A 20,513-nucleotide genomic window follows, 5' to 3' on the forward strand; every position below is an offset into this window, starting at 1 on the left:
AGCAGGCCATCTCTCAAAACCAAATAAAACAGAAAGTAAACTTTTAAAGATGGATGTTCTTTTAAACAAACCAGTATGTATGTAGCAGGGGAAAAATATACCTGGTAACGACTTAAAAGTATTTCAGTAAACCAAACTTAAATAAGAATATTGTAAAAATTCTAAGATGTCAAAGAACACAGAAGCTTTTTAAAATTCAGTTATTTTGAAGTTAGAATAATTAAGAGTTCATCCCATATGAAGATAGTCCTAGACATGTAGGAATTCATAAAGTTTGCTTCTCAACACATGGAAAAAAAAAAAAAAACCAACCAAACAAACAAACCGTTTTTCCAGTGGAAAGGATACACCACGGAGGAAAGCAGGAGATAAGTAGTAACTGAACATGAGGCACAGAAGGGAGGGTCGGGAGAGCCCAACGCACACTGCTATGCCACAGGGACTTCTCTGCCATGGGCTTAGTCACTATCTTACTTTCTGATCTAATAGAATCCTAATGTCTAATGCAATTATATATTATAACTACTGTGGGGCAGAGTTAAACTTTTAGGATAAGTTTATGGACAAACTATAGAAAGCAATTAGGATAACAAAAGAGAAATGCAATAAATGCTATATATCATAATCACAGAAGAAAATAAAAGTGTTTAAATGGAGAAAAGGAGTTTGAGTTTGCCATTTCCCTCAACATTTAGAATAGAGACCACACTAGTCTAATGGTGATCAGAAAGAAGTCAACTGAACATTATAAGCCGAACTATCTGAAAGGTAACACCTAGGCGCTATCAAAGTGGTTACCCTGGAGGCTCCTGAGAAACCTGGCAGGAACAATGGTAACTGAATGCATTCCCAGAGCTTTTCCACCAGGAATGAATGAAGACCATGATTGGGCAGGTGTCACTGAGTGGCACGTGACTGTTTCAGTAAGTTCCTGACTTATCTAATACTCATAAGAATTAGTTCTCCTATAATTATTCACCCTGTTACCAAATGGTAAAATGAGGTTTCTATAAAAGCCTGGCAAAACTGGATAAAAATTAACATTTTTATGCTTCGAATAAATAACATCTCTGTTTCTTGAAGAAAAACTCCTTATAAGCATTGTAAAGCTGGATAATAACAGGAGGAGAGCAGGTGGAGTATGTCTGAAGCCCTATACTTAGGCTCCGGAAGAAGAGTTAAGGATACATCCTATAAACACAGGGCCCCAAGGGAGGAGCTGGAGAAAGCACCCAAGGAGCTGAAGGGGTCTGCAACCCCGTAGGTGGAACAACAATATGAACTATCCAGTACCCCCGGAATGAGTGTCTCTAGCTGCATATGTAGCAGAAGATGGCCTAGTTGGCCATCATTGGGAAGAGAGGCCCCTAGGTCTTGCAAACTTTATATGCCCCAGTACAGGGGAATACCAGGGCCAAGAACTGGGAGTGAGTGGGTAGGAAAGCAGGGTGGGGGGAGGGTATAGGGGACTTTTGGGATAGCATTTGAAACATAAATGAAGAAAATAGCTAATAAAAAATAAAATAAAAAGATTACATCCTGCACTACACATTAAGTTTGAAGTCAGCCTGGGCTATGGAGGACTGTTTTTTCTCTTTTCTAGAGAAAGAACAAATAGAAGAGGGGAGGGGAGAGAGAAGGGCAACTAGAGAGATTGCTTAGCAGTTACAAGCTTGTACTGATCTTACTAAGGACCTGAGCTAGGTTCCTGACAAACACATCTGGTAGCTCCTGTTAAATCTACCTCTAAGGGATCCAACAGCCTTTTAAACGCCATAAACACCTACACTCCCAAGTGTGCATATTCCGTGCCACCCCTAATATAGTCACATACTTAAAAATGAAAATAATTAAGGGGTTAAAAGGAAGACTCAGTGGTTAAAGCTGGTTTTCCGTAAGATCTGGGGTCAATTCCTGGCAGCTAGATGGTGCACTGGCTCATAACCATCTGTATACTACATCTAGGGGGATCTGACACCCTCTTTTGGATTCCATGGGCACCAAGCTAAAGAGTGGTGCCTAGACATGCATGCAGGCAAAATACCAATACACATAAAATTAAAGAATAACACCTAAGTCTCATGGTTCTTAAGCCTTAAGTCCTCCCTTGTTGGACCAGCATCTATCAATATTCCGAGACAGTCTTCCCTGAGGATTATCTTACTGGTCTGAGACAAAGACTCATTGTCTCTCAGGCTCTGCATGGTCTGCTCTGGGAAAAAGAAAAGGAGAGTTTTAAAATCAACTCAGGAAGTGTGCAACTCCTCCACAGCCAGGCAGTCTACTCAATTGCTACTGTGAGAAGAAGAACAGGGAAAGAGAAAGCTCTCACATAATTTCTACATCCACAGACGGGTGCCATTATAAAATGCTACACTGAAGTTCCATAAAGCAGTAATGGCTACCAAGTAACCTGAAACCAGGGGCTTTAAAGAAGTAAGACTTGGCAGCATGAGCTGTTCAAAGACAGTCACAAAATATTTGAGCAAAAGAGACAGATTTGTCTGAAACTCAGCACTATCTTCCAGACTCCGGTCTTGAATCTGTTCAACTGTCATGTCCTTGTGGGACAAGTCTCTTCAAATGATTGCTATCCTTGAGTTATCAGAGAAGAGAGTCAACTGTTTTCCCAAGTATTGTGAGCCACTTACTGACAGAGACAAAAACCCACTAATCAAGGAGTCCACACCTCCCAGAAAATACTCTAAGCATCTCTTTTAAATTCAGGTAAAGTTGGGGCTCAGTCAGAAAAGACACCTTCACAAGAGGCTACTTTCTTTCCATGTGTAGGTTGAAAGAGAAATGGTACTGCTGTAATTTAGGATTTAGAACTGAGGGGGAGATTGGCTCACAAGGAAGGCTTCAAAGCTACAGACCTCTGGAGACTGTATGATATTCTTATTGTGATGGGGGAGGGGGTTGTAGGAGTGGGGAGAATCAACTAGGATTAAAAAAGGCTTACTCTAGCAGAGTAAGAAAAGACTTAACCCAATGCTTCAGTGGAACAGCTGGAACAAAAGTGTTCCTGAAAAATCAAAAAGTCAGTCTTTTCCTTGCGAGTTCAGAAGTCTGGCTCATGTGACTATAGGAGGGTGAAGCAAGCTCTATCTGTGAAGAATCCACAAAGACAGAAGGGAATTCACAAAGACAGGTCTGCTAGATAGTACTCAGAGCAAAGAGGTCATCCAGAAGCCCTAAACACACATATTGTGGACAGATCCTACAATGCCAAGTCCCTACACTCAACACTGGTATCAAGATGAGAGGTAGAGGCAATGAAGGGGCCACGAAGGGTGAGGCAGGGATGCAGAGACACACAGAAACATAGAGCAAAACTGTTTGACAAACCATCTCTCTCATAACGCAAGCTTGTAAGGGATGAAGCAGCATCTTCCCATTGTTTGTTTTTCAAATTCTACCAGTGAACCATTTCTTACCTCCAACATTTCCCACCAGTTTAAAATATGCCATGTACTGAGAAACAGTGGGGAAATGGCTTGGCTGACAAATGTATCTTGATATATGACCGATTTGCAGGGATGAAGTTGGGGAGATGGTGCGAGACAATGTGTGTTTGTATGAAGCTAAACCCTTGCTATAATTTTAGGTGTCTTTTAATATAATCACGAACAAATAGTCTTATAATACTTTTCTTTGAATATATGATATGTAGAAAATGAGTTATGAGTTAATAGGTTTTATGGATTTGCCAAATTGGAGCTCAAAGTAATTGGGAAGTCCAGCACAGGGAAAGGTCACCCCCGAAAAATCGCACTTTTCAAGAAAGCACTGGCAAGAAGGAAAGAATGAGATTTTAATCACTGCAGCTAATTACAGAGAAGACTAAATCACAAGAAGAGTTATTTAAGTGTCTAAGATACAATAAAAAGTAATTAACAGGCAGCGCCATCTTGACAGCTTCACATCACAAACTAGGCCTAAAAAGATCAGCTAATTCCCAACCCGGGAGTCAGAGAGTGAGAAAGGACTCAGGTTTGCTCTTTTTATTTTTTATTTAAACTGTTTTGATTAACAGATAACAGTTCTTGCCAACTCCACAGTGAAGTTAATCAAAATTTAATCTATTAGGGGAATGATGAACCCTGTTTGCATTGATTCCCTCGAGGGGCACATGAGGAGCTGAAGCCCGGTTGACACCAGCAAGGGCCTACGGGGGCCTTAGAGGCACCTCCCTCCCATAGAAAGATCAAGAGGGAAACCATAAGGGTTCCACTGAGCCCTACTGAGAATACAGACAGAGCACACATTTTGCATGTGCGGTACCTCTGAAAGTCCCCTTTGAAGTAGCCCTTTGCAAGACACCATCTCATCTGCCTCTTTTTTCTTGTTCCCCTGGAATCATCAACTTCAAAGGAGTTCCTCCAGTCAGGAGTCTGAACAATGTGAGAGCCATGAGGTGTGGGGCAGGCCTCATGGAGGCATGTAAGTCTGCAGAGTCATTTAGATGGCTCTCTTCTTCAGGACACAGCACACACTGACAAGACAGGGCAAAGCCTGCCTTCCAAAAAGAAATGCTCACCACACAATTTAACCCTTCCCTTAACTTACCCACATAACCTGTGACCATAGCAAATACAGGGAAGGTGCTTGAGAGAAGAATAGAGGGCCACACACACAAACCTGAACACCTCACTGAATTTTTTCAGTCATTTGCTTTGTCCCTAAGTCACGAGTTTACTGCTTGTGTTTTAATTATGTGTTTCTTTAAATGTCATGTTAAACAGTGAAATATAAGCATACAGGGAATGTTTATGAAAATCTCACATGCCTTAAAAGCTAAATAGAGAGGAACAGCTTTCAAATGGCTGAAAATAAGTGAGGCACACAACTAAAGAGAAAAAAGACAAAAAAGAGTTCAGAGGTATAAGGTTCAGCTATTAGTTGTTTTTTTGTTTTTGTTTTTGTTTTTGAGACAGGGTTTCTCTGTGTAGCCCTGGCTGTCCTGGAACTCACTTTGTAGACCACGCTGGCCTCGAACTCAGAAATCCGCCTGCCTCTGCCTCCCGAGTGCTGGGACTAAAGGTGTGCGCCACCACACCTGGCTAGTATTTTTGAACCCTCATTTCAGATATGCTGTTCACTGGGGCACCAAGGGACCTGTGTCTCTCATGTACTAGAGATCTGAAAATATGAGCCATGCAGATGGCTCAATGGGTCCAGGAGCCACTAAAGTCTGACACCCTAAGTTTGATCCCTGGAACCTACATGGCAAAAAGAGGGAAGTCCTTCAAGGTATCTTCTGACCTCCCCACGAACACTGTGGCAGATGCAGGCCCTACCACCAACATACAAGAAAATCTTCGCTTCGGCAAAATCCTCCTCTCTACACAGTGGTTTAAAATAACTAAGCATTAAACCAGATAAAGGATTCTTAATACAGATTATTTCTGAATATAAGCTAAATGCTTGGATTTTATTAATGACTCAATTTTCTACAATATTATTTTAGGTCTATTTAAAGAAAATTCAGGGGTAAAAGGAGAAAAGTAAATACAAACTAAGATGAAGAACAAACCAAGCCCTTCCTGTGGGATGCAGAAAGCAAGCCTGGAGGTTCACCTGCTAGGGAAAAACCTACCTTTATCACCAAGCTTCTAGAACAAGGAAAGGAGGGAAACTTTTAGATCCTATTTCTGGGTACATAGAAACAAACCCAAAGTGGGCAGAGAGATGGTTTAGCCTAAAACCCTTTCCTTGGCAAGCCTGAAGACCTAGATTTGATCTCCAAAATCCAAGATGAAGGAGAACAGACTCCTGAAGTTGTCCTTTGATCTCTACATGTGTCCTCCCAAACACCACCCACCCACCCAACCAAACTGTACCATCAGGAATGAAACATTCAAACACACCTACATCTGCTTCATAAAGAGACCTTCACTGAATTACAGTTAACAAATAATTCAACAAATTTCTTGTACTACCATCCGATGGCTACTTGAGCTTTGACTAGAGTAGACGAGACAAAATTCCCCAATGCTAGAGTGACAACAGGTAATGCTAGGGAATGCTAGCTTCAAAGATATTGGTAATTTCTTGTTTTTGTGGGTTTTTTTGTTTTGTTTTGTTTTGTTTTTGTTTTTTCGAGACAGGGTTTCTCTGTATAGTCCTGGCTGTCCTGGAACTCACTTTGTAGACTAGGCTGGCCTCGGACTCAGAAATCTGCCTGCCTCAGTCTCCCGAGTGCTGGGATTAAAGGCGTGCGCCACCAGTGCCCGGCAGATATTGGTAATTTCTAATGTCAAGACTGTATCAAGTCTCTGCCTTCTGGATACACCAAGTACAGGATATATAAGAGACTCAAAGAATTGAATGGTCAAAAAGCAGGTGATTGAACCAAAACAGGCAAATAACTGAAATAAATATTTCTCAAAAGAAGGCATACAAGTGACCATATTAAAACATAATCACCATTACTAGTGACCAATCACCATTACTAGTGACCAGACAAAACATGTAAGCCAAAGGGACAATGAGGTATTGTCTCCACCCAATCAGAAGGGTCATGATCAGAATACTAACATTCCACAAAGGCTCCAAGCGCCAGGGGAAGAGCACTCTCTAGCACTGTTGGTGGGGTGTAAAACAGCACAACCATTACAGAAATACTGGGGAAGTGCCCCCCTCTCTTTCCACCTAGCCAGTCCACTTCTGGTGGACTAAATAAGACCTGCCCAGTTTGAGGGAGTGATAAATCAAACTTGAACCTGGAGGTCTGAGTCACAGGCATAGCCACAACTGTCCCAATGTGGAAACATTTTAGAGTTGGTGGACGTGGATTATCCTAAAAATTTAAGAATCCCCAAAAGCCAGTCCCCTAGTATCTGATTTTCGGGAATGTAAAGTTATTTTTAAATCTACTTTGGTGGTATGTGAGATAATCCACTCTGATGAAGTGTTAAACAATAGTGGAGACCATCTGCCAAATATAAAGATTATGTTTGTATAGACGTAAAACAGTTCCCCCAGTAATTAGGAAGCAGGAGCAGCAATCTACAGAGGCAAGTCCTGCTTCTTCCAGTCACAATTTAGTATAGGGGAATACTAACCACCAGCATTTACAAGTGCAGAGCCACTCACTCACTTTGAAGAATTGCTGATGAACTGGCAATAACTATTGTAAGATATTTGGACAGAATGATGAGTAAAATATCACCCAGTTTTCCACATTACTAGATACTATCTGGTCTGTGAGAAGCTGGCTCCTTATAAAGGCTGTGCTGGTGTGAAGGTAGTGACATCAATTGCCTACACTGAGATTGTCCCCCCAGAAATGAAGCCTACGATCGATCGCTGTGTGAACATTAGCAACATTAAAACTGAGAGCTGCCTAAAAACAGTCCTTTCCAAATGCAAAGGCAGCAGGGAGGGGAAAGAGGCTCCTGCCTGACAGGAGGAAGCTACATGGTGAACCACCGGATTGTGCGCAGTTCCCTACCCAGCTTCACTGCACACTCAATAAGTAAGACATTGCTTCATTGCTGCTCTGCTGAAAGCCCCATTCTTTGCCTTCCCTTAATGGAAGAGAAAAATACCAGTTTGGTAACAAACAGCACTTAAGAATGTTAAGGACAGAAACAATGACCATGCTGATATATTTTATGCAAAGTAAGAGTTGCTACTGGGGACTGACTGATTGTTTTAATATTTATTGAGAAAGCATGGCCCAGCAGGCTTCCTCCTTCCTCTGTCAGACACCTCCCTTGAAAGATTCTGCTCATCAGCCAGGCTACCCAGAGACCTTAGAATATAGCTGGGGCACAGCCACTATGCTATCTCTATACAAAGAAAAGACCGGCTAACCTCTCTCTCTTTTTTCTTCCCCAATTTATAAATGGGAGGAAGTATGTAAAACTCACCTTTCTAAAACAGCATGAAGAAGCTCTAACTAGTTTTGGATAGTACCTAGGAACAGCTTGATACTCAATGAATAGCATTATCAATAGTAATAATGTACTTCATAGGGCCAAGCACACAGAGCCCAATAAATCTTAATAATAACAATAATGGAAGTATATGATTAACTAATGAGTGATTATAAAGTGCTTTACAAATACAGTGCTACACAGGCACATAATTATAGTCCACTGGGTTAAGGGCAAGAGAAAGCAAGCATGGGGGGCAGGGGAGGCTGACTGAGCAGAGGATTCAGCTATTTAAAACCAAAGCCAAGACTCTGCCAGGTGGAACACTCACATTCCTCCAATGGTGACAGTGGCACAGGTACGCTCTGAAAAGGCAGGCACCGTTTCTGTGGCTGGGCTGGCTGGTCTAATGTAGTCCACAGTCACATTGACCTGGAAAGAGAGAATTAAGGGAGTTAGGTTTGGGAGTCTATCACAGCTCACTAGCAGCCATGGCACATGTACATTCAACTCAGGTGGGCTTTAAGGATCTAGGATTAAAAACAGCAACAACAAAAAGCAAACTAATACATAGCAGAAGGATCTCCAAAAGACATTGGATAAAGAACAGCACCCAGGATACAGAAAAAGCGCTTGAAGCTCAAAAGGACCATTTGATTAAGAAATGCCACAGGACTAGAACTCAAAGACAACATATAGTTGATGAGAAAACATTGGCATTGAGGGTCCACTCAAAATGTCACTAGGTAATTGCAATTTTAAGCAATGAAATATGAGCTGAGGACTGGACTTACTAATAAAATACTTGGCTACCATGTACAAGATATTTATATTCAATCTGCAGCATTGCAAAATTGTTCCCCCCCACATAAGACTATATGCTTAATAGTACAGACAAACTCTAGATCAGGCATCCCAATGGCTTTAAAAGAGGATGGAACAGAAGAATTCTTATTCCACCTGCTGGAAATGTAAAACACAACGGTATCAAATGTTGGAACAAAATTCAGTAGTTCCTTAAACAACTAAGCATAGATTTTAAGCGAAATATGAGTCCTTGAAATTTACTTGAGAGTTGAAAACTTTTCCACAAGAAATCTATACATGGAAGTTAACAGCAGCTTTGTTCATAGCTGACAATAATTAGGCAACCGTGATAACTAAACATGTGGAGATAAATAGAAACAGGCAAATCCTGATGGACATTATTTGGCACAGAAATGATGTGCCATGCCATAGACAAGACACAGAAAACCCACAAATGCCATCTGCAAAAGCCTCCTACTGCAGGATCCCAACTGTGTCTAACATAGGTCAATTTTAGGAAATATCCCTCCTGTTTGCACATAGGCAGAGGCTGGGGCACAGAATGCATAGAAAGCCAATATATTCTGTTCAATTTTGGTATAAACCTGAAACCACTGTCAAAGAATAGTTCATATTCAAGTGGAAATTAAGCTGGGCAATGGGGGTTCACACATTTCATCTCAGTGCTCAGGAGGCTGAGGCAGGTGGATCTTTCTTGTTCGATGCCAGCCAGAGCTATAAGGAGAAATTCTGTTTTAACAACTGCCCACCCCCTCAAAACAGAAAGCAAGAAAAACACTGATAACTCAAAGGAGTCAATTGCTTGAACAAGAAACGCTCTAAGGAAATTCCACTTGATTGACAAGGGTGGTAGAAATCTTTAGAGACCACCAGATGATATGGCAAAATACTTCTTAGACCATTTCTGCATCAAAATACCTGTGTCCAAAAATATGACTTGTCTCCTCAGAGAGACTGCATGCGATTTTAGTCTGCCCTAACTTCTTCTGGGCCAAGTGAAGAACTATCAAGAAGAACAAGATGGCAATCACAAGGATGCTTGGATCTGATTTCACAGTGTATAAATCAAAGTGACACAGCTAACTAGGTCTAATAGCAACCCAGATGGAGTCAGGAACGTTTGAGGGGGAATTCAGGGCATGCCAGGACAGAAGAGAGCAGGAGAATCTCTCAGTTTTCAAAGGACATGCGTACGAACAGGAAGCTGAAGGCATTAAATGAGAATACTGTACAATAAATAAGTGTGGGAATACTGAAAAATACTATTTCTTTATGAGATGGTTTAATATATGCATATTTATGTGTCAAAACCAATTACAAGGGATTAGGAAAGATTACAGGTCATATGTGTAGGCTTGGTTTGGGCCAAGCTTTATCAATTACACTAAAGACAAAGCCTGACTCAAGCACATGAAGCCATTTCCGAGTCCAGAATGCCTTTTCTAAGCACATTATCAGTTCTTAGCACCAGCCTAAAGACAGCATACTGTACCGGCAGGAAGTGTGGCCACATTTCTGGTCAGCACCATTCCAGTACTTTCACTTTGTCCTTAACAAATGTTTAAAAAAAACAAAACAAATAAGGGCTCAGGAAATGAAGTGCTTCCCACAAACATATAAAGATATGAGTTCTGCCTCTGGCCCCATCTAAAAGAAAAAGAGGCCAACAGCACATGCATGTAAACTCAGCACTGGGAGGTAGAGACAAGAGGTTCCCCGGGGCTTGCAGGCCAGTCAGTCTACACAAACTGGTGAGCTCTAGGTTCAAAGAGAGAACCGCTTCAAAAATAAGGAGAACTGAGGAAGACATATGACGATGACCTCTACCTACACACACACACACACACACACACACACACAATGTTCAAAAAATACAAAGAGAGAGGCGTCTTAAAATTTCAACTGTCAAATTACAAATCTGATCATACTTTTAAATTTGGGAATCTGCCAAATCAAAAAACAGGAGCCATATCAGCGAGCAGGCCCAGAAGGGCTGAGAGTAGGTAAATCTTTAGTAATAAGAGAAGCCCCTAAAATCAGGTGTCTGCATTCAACTTATGTAAATACAAGGAATATGGACAGACAGGAGGGTTAGCCAACAAATACTTCAGGGGTTTTAAGTTTCCAGGCATGTAGCTGATCTCAGTTGATATAGGACAGAGTCAGGACAAGGCATGGGAGGGCTGCACATAGAGAGGACGGGGGACTGAGTTACTAGGGAGAAGTACTATAGTACTTAGTTACCTGGAACTCTCCAGAAAAGGCCTCCAGCAATCTGTTAAAATGAGAGGCTAAGAAAATAATAAGAGTATAGAAAGCCATGGCAAAAAAACATATAGGGGGTCAACATGTCAGCTAAATACCAAAGTTGGCCATATCATGGAAGAAAAGTTATCTCAGGGTGAAGCTCTCAAATCTCATCAAAGAAGTTTCTTTGTGAACGGAGAGCACTTAAAGAAGCAACACAGAATTGGCCAAATTATATAAATTACATTAGCAAATGACTGTGAGGTACTCAGCCACAAATGGGAAGTCTTTATCATAGCCTTTGCCCAAGAATCAGGGACCGTCACAGAAGAGGGAGCAGGCAGAGTTTAAGAGCCAGGGCCATGGAGGAGTTAAGTAAACTGTCTTTTCAACGTGCAAGGGTGGTTGCACTCATCAACTCTTAGCAGCCCTGATGGCCTACTCAAGACATGCACAAACTCAACATCGTCTAAATTCTAGCATGGAACAGAAAGGGAGGGGTCCATTAGACCCACCTCAACTGATGATTTCTAGGGAAGGGGCAGTTCATTTCCCTAAATGGTGTGGTTTCTGGTAAGTTACTCCTATTCCAGTGGATGCTCCATATCCATTAACATCTGGGCTGCAAAAATGAGTTCATGGGCTTATGAAATTTAAGAGGAAAAGAGAAGGTGAAGCACAGGCTCTAGGAGGAACAGGGAGATGAGAATATGATCTGAATACACTGTGTGAATATTTCAAAGAATAAAAAGAATTTTTTTAATACATGGAAATGACAAAGTAGACATATCCCTGAATTTTGAATAACCCATCCAACAAGTTCAAGCCCCATCCAACAAATTAAAGCAGTAGGGGGAAAAAAATCACCACTGATTAAAAATAAACTATGTGAATCTCATTTACCTTGTACTGCCAATGCCAAGCTTGTTCCTCAGACAGGGAGTGGGGCAGGAGATGGGAAAGCAGCTACAAACCGAGAAATCGTCTGTGGAATACTCTCTCTAGTTCCACAGGGGCTGTGGTTGCAGTGGGGTAATAATGACAAGAAACCAGAGTGAACGCTCGTGCTTCCAGGTCAGGAGGCCAGCCAGAGGAGCTGCGCCCAGGGAACACATCTCCCACCCACACACTTTAATCTGCAATAACCAGAAGAAATAACAACTACATTCATCTTTCAATTAATTATTTCCTATATCAAGAGAAAGAGAATTGCAAATGAGTCAGAGATTAAAGAGCTCTTCGTGGCGGCAACATTATTAAAGAAAATCTCAGATACAAATGAGGCTCTGAGAATAGCCCACAGCCAAGATACACACCTGCAGGCTACTATGGCAAGCCAGGAATTAAAGTCAATGTGTAATTAGCATTTATGCCCCTCTCCTGTGGATTCTCAGATCTGTTCCCCTGCCTTGGAGTTTTTCATCTCCAGATATTCATCACTGACCTGCCAATCACTCTGAAAAGCTGAAGTTTAACCAGGTTCAATTAAAATGACAGGAAATGTTAGAAATGTCTGTCTGAATAAATGGTGACCTAAATTTTGTATTTGTGGTAAGTTCTTATGAAATGGCCCAAGTAAAAGAGAAGAAACTGATTAATACAAAGGTGGTCCCTTCTGTTTAAGGTGCTGCTGATAATGAAATGATAAAATGTAAATGATCTATTCTCTAAAGACAAGGTGGAAAGAAAAACAATTGCAGATGGTCCATAGATATTGGGTTTACATGTGTGGAACATCTTTATATGGAAACTAAGAACACTAGATTATGATTTTACAGTACCATTTAGCTCTAAAACTGTAAAATAACCTAGCCAAAAATGGTGTGTTATATGCTAAGTTCTTAAATCTTTGTAATGTATACCTCCCTTGTACTAATTAACTGCAACAGGAAGAGAGAAAGCACCAGGGGACGGATGAACATGTCTTTTGAATGGGCAGCGTACCTGCAGCTGAACCATACAGTAGGTATTTGTTGCGTGAATGTATGCAAACAGGAATATGTTCAGGCATAACACTGCGGAGGACATCTTTGAAATGAGAAGGTTGGGCGTTTTAAGGACAATCTGAAAACTTGGCGAATCTGCTGTTTTATATAACAAGAAGAATGATTTCAACTGTGGGTGATGGAAGCCTGAGGGAGGAAAAGTATTTTAAAATTGTGAAGAAACTCCAAAGTTTTACAAAAAAAGTAACTACCATGAGAGACAAACAAAGAAAATTATACATTATAGTATTTCTCATAAAATTTGTTTCTTGAAGCTATGAAAGAATAGAAAGCAATCTAACCAATCTTTGGACACGACATTACAAAACCTTCTTTGAGAGCAATTTCAGGAAACCTTAGAGGAACTCAGTTTACATTTCTGTTTCTTGTAAAGCCTGAAAGCAGTTACTGTAATAAAATCACTTTGCCCACACTTAGACTCTGAGCATCTATGGACATTCGTCACATAAGTAGTGACTAGAAAACATCAAATTGCCAAAGAACTAGATAGATGCTAATTAAATGAGAAAATGTAACATACCCAAGTATTAAAGATGAGGAAAGGAGAACAACTGCATACCCATAACATTTCCAGGTCACACTGTAGCCTTACTTTTAATATAAATAGAGCTGTTATGTGAAGCTATTTTGTATAATTACCACATAATCCCACCTATTAGTCCACACAGTGAATCATAAATTCACAGGAAGCTGCAATGCCCTGCCTTTAGAAATAAGCTCTGCTATGTGCTTGTTCTCATGGCAGAAGTTACAGACACATAGAGGATGGCATCATCTGGGCCTAAGCCCAAGACCCTCTGACTAGACACAAAGGTGAGTAAACTGGAGAGCTTGCAAAGCCAGGGCGCACCCAGGGCTCCCAACCTCCCAGAGCAGCTGTGTGAACTTAGAAGAGTCAGTCACTCAGTGTCTCTGTGTCCGCCTTTCTCTGCTTGGAAGAAAAGCATTAGTATGCATAAGGGAATAGAACAGGGCAGGACTCAAGAGAAAGTTCCAAGCAGCTTATTTTTAAATAAACAGGTACTGATTTTCTCAGAACAGAGCCTGGCACAGAGTAAGTGTTAAATAACTATGCAGGAAATAAACAAACACACCTATACATACATATATGCATAAATAAGACACATGTTGACTTAAGTCATTAGACTTCTGAAATCATTAGACAGGCAGACTCAATTAAACACACGTTTCTCCTTAAGGAGTCCCGGCAAACAAGAATGTGTACCTCATACATATTCATCCCAACTTTGAGATAAGTGGAGCTTATTTTAAAGAATGACACACTCTTTAGTATTTATTTAAACGTTTTAAGGATTAATTTCACAGGTACTAGTTATTGGATATTTTATTTACTGAAGATAATTGAAGCAGAATCTGTGAACCATCTCAGTTAGTAGGTTAACTGGAAAAAATCTGTACAGGTGCTTCTTGAATTTTTAAACGAGGAAGACAATAAATATGAAAGACCATGAGTACATCTGCTTTGGATTTAGTAGGGTCTTCCATACATAATAGTCATCACTATTTATATTAATTATGCATCCTTAATCCTTTCTTGCTAAAAAAAAACAAAAACAAAAACAAAACAACCTTATGTGATCATTCTGAATACAGTCATAGTTAATAATAATAAAAAAAAAAAACAATTTGAAACAGGTCAGTCATCCACTCATCTAGGAATGGAATAAGCTCAGAACAAATTGTTATTGATGAGGCCTCCTGATCCCGTTTCCAGGCATCATCTCTGCTGACCACCTAGCAAAATGAGCCTTTCACATATAGTCACTTATGGAGCCTCATAACTTCACAAGACAAACTTACCTGCTTCCTGTCAATATGTGAAAGAAACAAGTAAACCCCGAGAGCCACATGGGCATGCGCACATCGCCCCAGTAGGAACAGTAGTAATCTTACTTAGTTTACTCAAAATCTACAAACTACCACCATACTAACATACAGCTAAAAGAGATTTTTTTTTTGTATAAAGACTTTAATATTTGTATGTGTTGTATATAGAGCACGTCTCCATTAGTCCCTTGGTACTATATTCCTAGCCTTTTGTAGCACACAAAGACTCATTTGACCTGAGTTTGTTGTGTGAGTTTATATGTACCATGTGCATGCAGGAGTTTTACTGAGGCAAGAGGAGGGCATCAGACGCCCTCGAACTGGAGTTAGAGGCAGTTGTGAGCTGTCATGTGAGACATGACAAGTTTGCAAGAGCTCTTAACCTCTGAGCCCTCTCTCTCCAGGGCCCAGTCAAGATCTTCTTCCACTGTTAGGTGATCCTACTTTTTGGATCTAATTTCCTCCCTTTATTTTCCCCTGTGAACTTTTAATATCTTCTGATTTTATGAGTCCTTGGGAAAACTCTGAAAATAAGTATGAAAGGTTATAGTATAAAAAACATAAAATGTTTATTCCTTGTTTTCATTTTAAAAAATCTGACTAGACTACAGAAATGTCACATACTTCTGTAACTCTAAAATCTATTTCTGGTATTTGAATACATTTGTATAAGGGCTGTCTTCTAGTCTTCTAAATATAAAATATATCCCTGTCCAACCATTTTGTTGTTTCTGTTTGTTTGTTTTCCTGTTTCTGGCTGTGATTTTGGTGGAACTCGGAATCAAATCCAGGGCTTCAGCCTGTCAAGCGAGTGCTTTGTTCTATGCCCCGCTCCAGTTTGGTAGTTCATGAAAGTAATTTTCAATGATGTTTTCTAATTCCACAGCTGGACTTTTACAATTAACTCACTATTAGCCAACACAACTCTAGTCTTCTTTACCTTAAGGTCCAAAATTTATTCTAAGATAGGTGGAAACCAGTCTTGTTAAATCATGTTTACAAAAAATGCTGTTTAAGTTAAGATATATGTTGATTGCAGATATTATTATTTTAAAATGAGCTATCTTTAGATATTGTGACCTATTTGTCTTTTTTAAAGTTTTAATTATTAAAGCAGAAACTTATTTTATTTCATTCAGTCATTTTTGTATATTTATGTCTCTTAAGTTGAAATAGCCTTTATAACAGGCATTCACAAAAACTTATACATTATATTGCTTCATCTACACTTGAAGAGATTGAAAGACATAACCCAGTCTCCTGGGCTACCAGTGCAATGCAGCCTACTGTACTCTGGAACACCCCCTTGCACATCACTGTAATTAGATTCTGAGGCTGGCTGTTTATTCTCCTGTGCTTATGCTGTGCTCCAGCTACAATCACCCTCCCACCTCCTGCACACAGATCTATTTTTAAGCCCATCTCATTTTCATCAATGGATTGGTAACCTATAGTACTTACAAACCTTTAAAGTCCCAGAGGCAAATACCTTTCTTGATGTTTTTCTAACAAACAAGTCTTCAACATCCCTTATCCACCCCAAGCACATATATATCCCAACTTACATGGGCAGATAGATGCCTTTCTCTACTTTGAGGGGAAAGGTAACATATAGCATACACAGAGACACAGGAGATGCCAAGAGTCCCTACCTGACACTAAGGATTCATCTAAGTGGACATCATTGCTGGCTGATAAATGTTCAGCTTGATAAACATTTAATTAGAAGCATAAACAAACTCGTGATTCAAAAATACACAGTAACACTTTTTATGTGAGGGGTCATTTGAAATCAGCAGATTTCTGAAGCAGTGATAGCTAGCTGACAACAAATTGAAATTAAAATGACCTAAAGATATACTGTACCACTAACCACGCAAGCAAACAAAGATGCATAAAGACAATAGGGAAACAGGGCTTTGAAAATTAAAATTATTTTAATTAAATTTGACGATTTTAGAAAAATATATCACCATTCATTCAAAATATCCTTACAGACTCCAGAACATTCACTAAACTTGACTCTTTCCTTTTAAAGGATTTATTTTTATTTTATGTGCCCTGGTGTTTTGCCTGCACTAATGCAAGTTTGTATGAGGTGTCAGATTCCCTAGATCATGGGTTATAGACAGTTGTGAGCTACCATGTGGGTGCTGGGGAATGAACACAGGTCATCCTCTGGAAGAGCAGCCAGTGTTCTTAACTGCTGAGCCATCTCTCTAGCCCCAAACTTCTGTTTCTTTAAGTCTTTATAATCCTACAAATATAATTAAGGAGTGTAATTGGTGTTTGTCCTACCATTCTATTATCTCATTATTATGTCACTGTCAAAACTCCAACCCATAACTTTTAATACCAAACTGCTTGTCTCTAAAGACTGAAAGGCCCCAAACTGTCCCCTGTATCCCCTTGCATGTTCCAGCTTATTCCTTATCACAACTATAGCTTCTCATTGCTTTCCCCAGGGACAGAACTTGGGGTGGGTCTTTTTTCTCTTCTATACAGTGCCAATCAAAGTTATGTTTCTAAAATTCCCAAGGTCACCAGCAGTCAGGGGAAATTAAATCACAATGTCTAGAAGTCTCCCTGGAGGAGTTCCAGCCACATAAGCAGCACAAGAACATGAGATAGTTATGCCTTTGCCTTTGTGGAGAATGCATACAATGTCACCCAGGCATCAGTACTAAAACTGAGAGAAGATGACTAGAAGGAATATAAAGAAAGCAGATGTGCTTAATAGCTTATAAGAACTACTGGAGGAGGTGAAGGATGACAACGATGATGGCGACTAAGGCATGTGCAGAAGTAAAACATGTTACATCTGCTAACAAAGCTAGCCTATGAAGACTTGTAATGTGTCCTACTCACTATGAAGACAACTTGAAAAGCCTAGGCAATAAATGAATAATCAAAGTATTCATTCAGCCAACAATGTCACTAGCATCCCACTGCTGTGGGAGGGAGGAATGCTGAGCTGAGCCAGTGTGGAAAAGGTACCCTGTATCACCACAGTACAAAACACTCCAGCATGCTCATGAGCTGGTGCAAAGAAGCCATTATGCCTAGGGTTAATGCTTTCAAGAAAGTTAACTAAAGGCCAATGGGAAAATGGTGAATTGGCTCATAGAGCTGTGTCAAGACCTTAGAGAACTGCAGTGAAAGATGTAATCATTCTTTAGGAATTGTTTGGAACAAAATACAGTCTGATAATATGTTGCTTTGTATTAACAGATCACTCTGTATCTTATTCTTATTTCTGTAGCTAAGTAAACATTTCAAAATAATTGACCTTTCTGGGGACCAAACTCAGGGCAATAAGAATGCTGGGTAAGTACTATTCTACCATTGAACTACAGAAAATAAACTCTAGACATTTCTTTATATAGACAAATGAATCTTCCAGGCCTCTGCCACCCCTCCCCCTCCCCCCACCCCAGTTCTTATCTCTAAGTTATCAGATACACGAAGGAAAAAACACTGCTTAGGTTCCTCAAAAATCTAGTCTCACTATCCAATCCATCAATTCACTTCTGAGTATACATTTGAAAAACTGGAAAATAGGGTCTTAACAAAGAATCTGAATGACCACATTTGCTAAAAAAAAAATAGTCACAGTAGCCAAAATGTGGAACAGAGAAATGTGCATCAATGGATGAATTGATGAACTAAATGTGGCACATGGAATATCACTCAAGCTCAAAACTCTTGAGATGTTACAACATGGAGCTAGTGTGAAGGCTTCATGGGAAACAAAAACAAACTAGTCACAGAGAAGATATACAAAAGGACAGTGACTGTCACCACTTAAGCGAGGTGCCAAGAGTACTTAAGTTCAGAGAGGCAGAAAGGAGAATGGATCGTGGCAGGGAGGACTGGAGGGGAGGCTGTTTAATGGGTGTGGTTTCAGTTTCCCAACTGAGCAAGTTCTGGAAATGGACGATGGCCAGAAGAATCCAACACTGAAAAGCTACACTACAAATATTTCTGAAGATGAAGCTTTTACCACCATTAGACTCAAATATCCATGTGGACCATGGGTCAGCAATAGATGAATGGCGAGCTGGCAGAGACCAGGCAGATCTAGGCTTCAGTGTGACAAACTCATGAATATCTTGTTGCATCAATATTCCCAGGGAAAGAGATGGTTCTCAAAGGCAACTGATAATTAGAAATCATGTGTAATAACTTAGACATCAAAGGTACTAGATATTAAAACTTGTCTATTGTTCCCAGGATATAAACCTGCCTTTGCCTATTTTCTCACTTTCTGAAAAGGGCCAATCTTTTTCTGAACACACAGTACATAGGGGTTCTGAGGAATCTACTCAAATGGATCGTTATTCCCTGTGGCACCTGGAGAAGGGGGTACATAGCTTTGACTAAAGTAGTGAATTTTTTGATGTTGTATACCCTGACACATTTCCTCTGAAGAACAGCCTCTCCCTGTAGATCTTTCCTTAAGAATTTTCTTGCATCCCATTGTAATTTACACACTTCTATCTAGTTACTCAGCCACTGCATCTAATAGCTTCTATCTGCGCTTTTGTATAATAAACGTATGCTTTCATGTGCTCCTCCAAAAAGTATTTTCCATTGAGGTCCTGTTAACAAGTCTGATAACATTCAACATAGGATGTCCTTTGGCTGAGCAAGTACACTTCTGAAAACTCATTCTAACAGACCAAAGCAGCTGGTAAAAAAGCCATGTCCCTTTTGTACTGATGTGGCTTAACATAAATGTGTTAGCTACATGCTGAGTCCAAAAATCCATGTTGGCAGAACTGCAGGCTGTCTTCTTAGTAGTGTATTACTAGCACTTCAATGAAACCATGAAGCTGCTGAAAGCAAGAGATATCTACACAATCTAAGATGGGAAAATGTTCAGATAAAAATGTCACTGCTCAATGATACAGAGATAGAGTCCAGGTGGGGGAACAAAATTAAAGGATGTATAGAATCTGGAAGAACATTCTTGGCACAGAAGATCTTATTTCTAAAGTTGCAATTAGTGTAGTTCTTTCCGTTGGAAGTTAAAAAAAAAACCTTTAAAGAGAAAATAAGAGTAATGTTTTCATAAATTAACAGCAGGAGCCTGAAATACACATATGATGAAAAGATCTACCTTCAAATGTAAAACCAACAGCAACCAACTCACAACCAGGATCTTCAGTGTTGAATACCTCTATCTTCCCAATCCCCACTTGAGGCCATGGTCTCTGCTTAGTGGAAGGAGGTGATGAGGAGAGCTTTCGGGCACCCAGTGGTGTGCTGTTACCATGGCAGGTGGGCATCACTGTCTGCAAGTGAACTGCCAATCTCACTGCCAGTTGATAATGGTCCTGCAACCACCACCTGCCTGCCATATGTTTTCCCTGCTTGTCAGGGAACAGGGAACTGTATTGGCATGCCCATCAGTGGCAGTTTGATGCTATTGGTTGGTGTTTGTTATACTTCATTGCTGCTCTTCAGTTAGAAGAGGGACAGAGAGATATAAGATATTACTCTGCCCACTGACCATTCCCAGCGATACAACAGTTTGTGGCAGAGTAGTCAGCTGCTCTCCCTTTAGTTCTAGTGCTGAGACTTCTAGGGCGGTAGGGCTCTGCCCAGTGATCTTGTTCCTCATTAGGAGGAAGAAAAGAGGCTTCTGCTCCCACCAAAAACTGGACATCTCCCGTTATCCTTAAGCTATAAGATGACA

The 20,513-nt window shown here is 40.2% G+C and overlaps 1 protein-coding gene across 1 annotated transcript in view; it reads right to left on the reverse strand.

Annotated features, from left to right (window-relative positions):
- Positions 1–20,513, reverse strand: part of Snd1 (staphylococcal nuclease and tudor domain containing 1) — a 404,634-nt gene that overhangs the window by 216,355 nt on the left and 167,766 nt on the right. Inside the window, exon 12 of the mRNA XM_021164222.3 lies at positions 8,215–8,315. Within this exon, the coding sequence (XP_021019881.1) occupies positions 8,215–8,315 (101 nt within the window). The remainder of the gene's footprint in view (positions 1–8,214; positions 8,316–20,513) is intronic.

The sequence above is a fragment of the Mus caroli genome, unplaced genomic scaffold, assembly GCF_978045245.1.
Source record: "Mus caroli unplaced genomic scaffold, Mus_caroli_1 scaffold_7, whole genome shotgun sequence".
Lineage (NCBI taxonomy): Eukaryota > Metazoa > Chordata > Mammalia > Rodentia > Muridae > Mus > Mus caroli.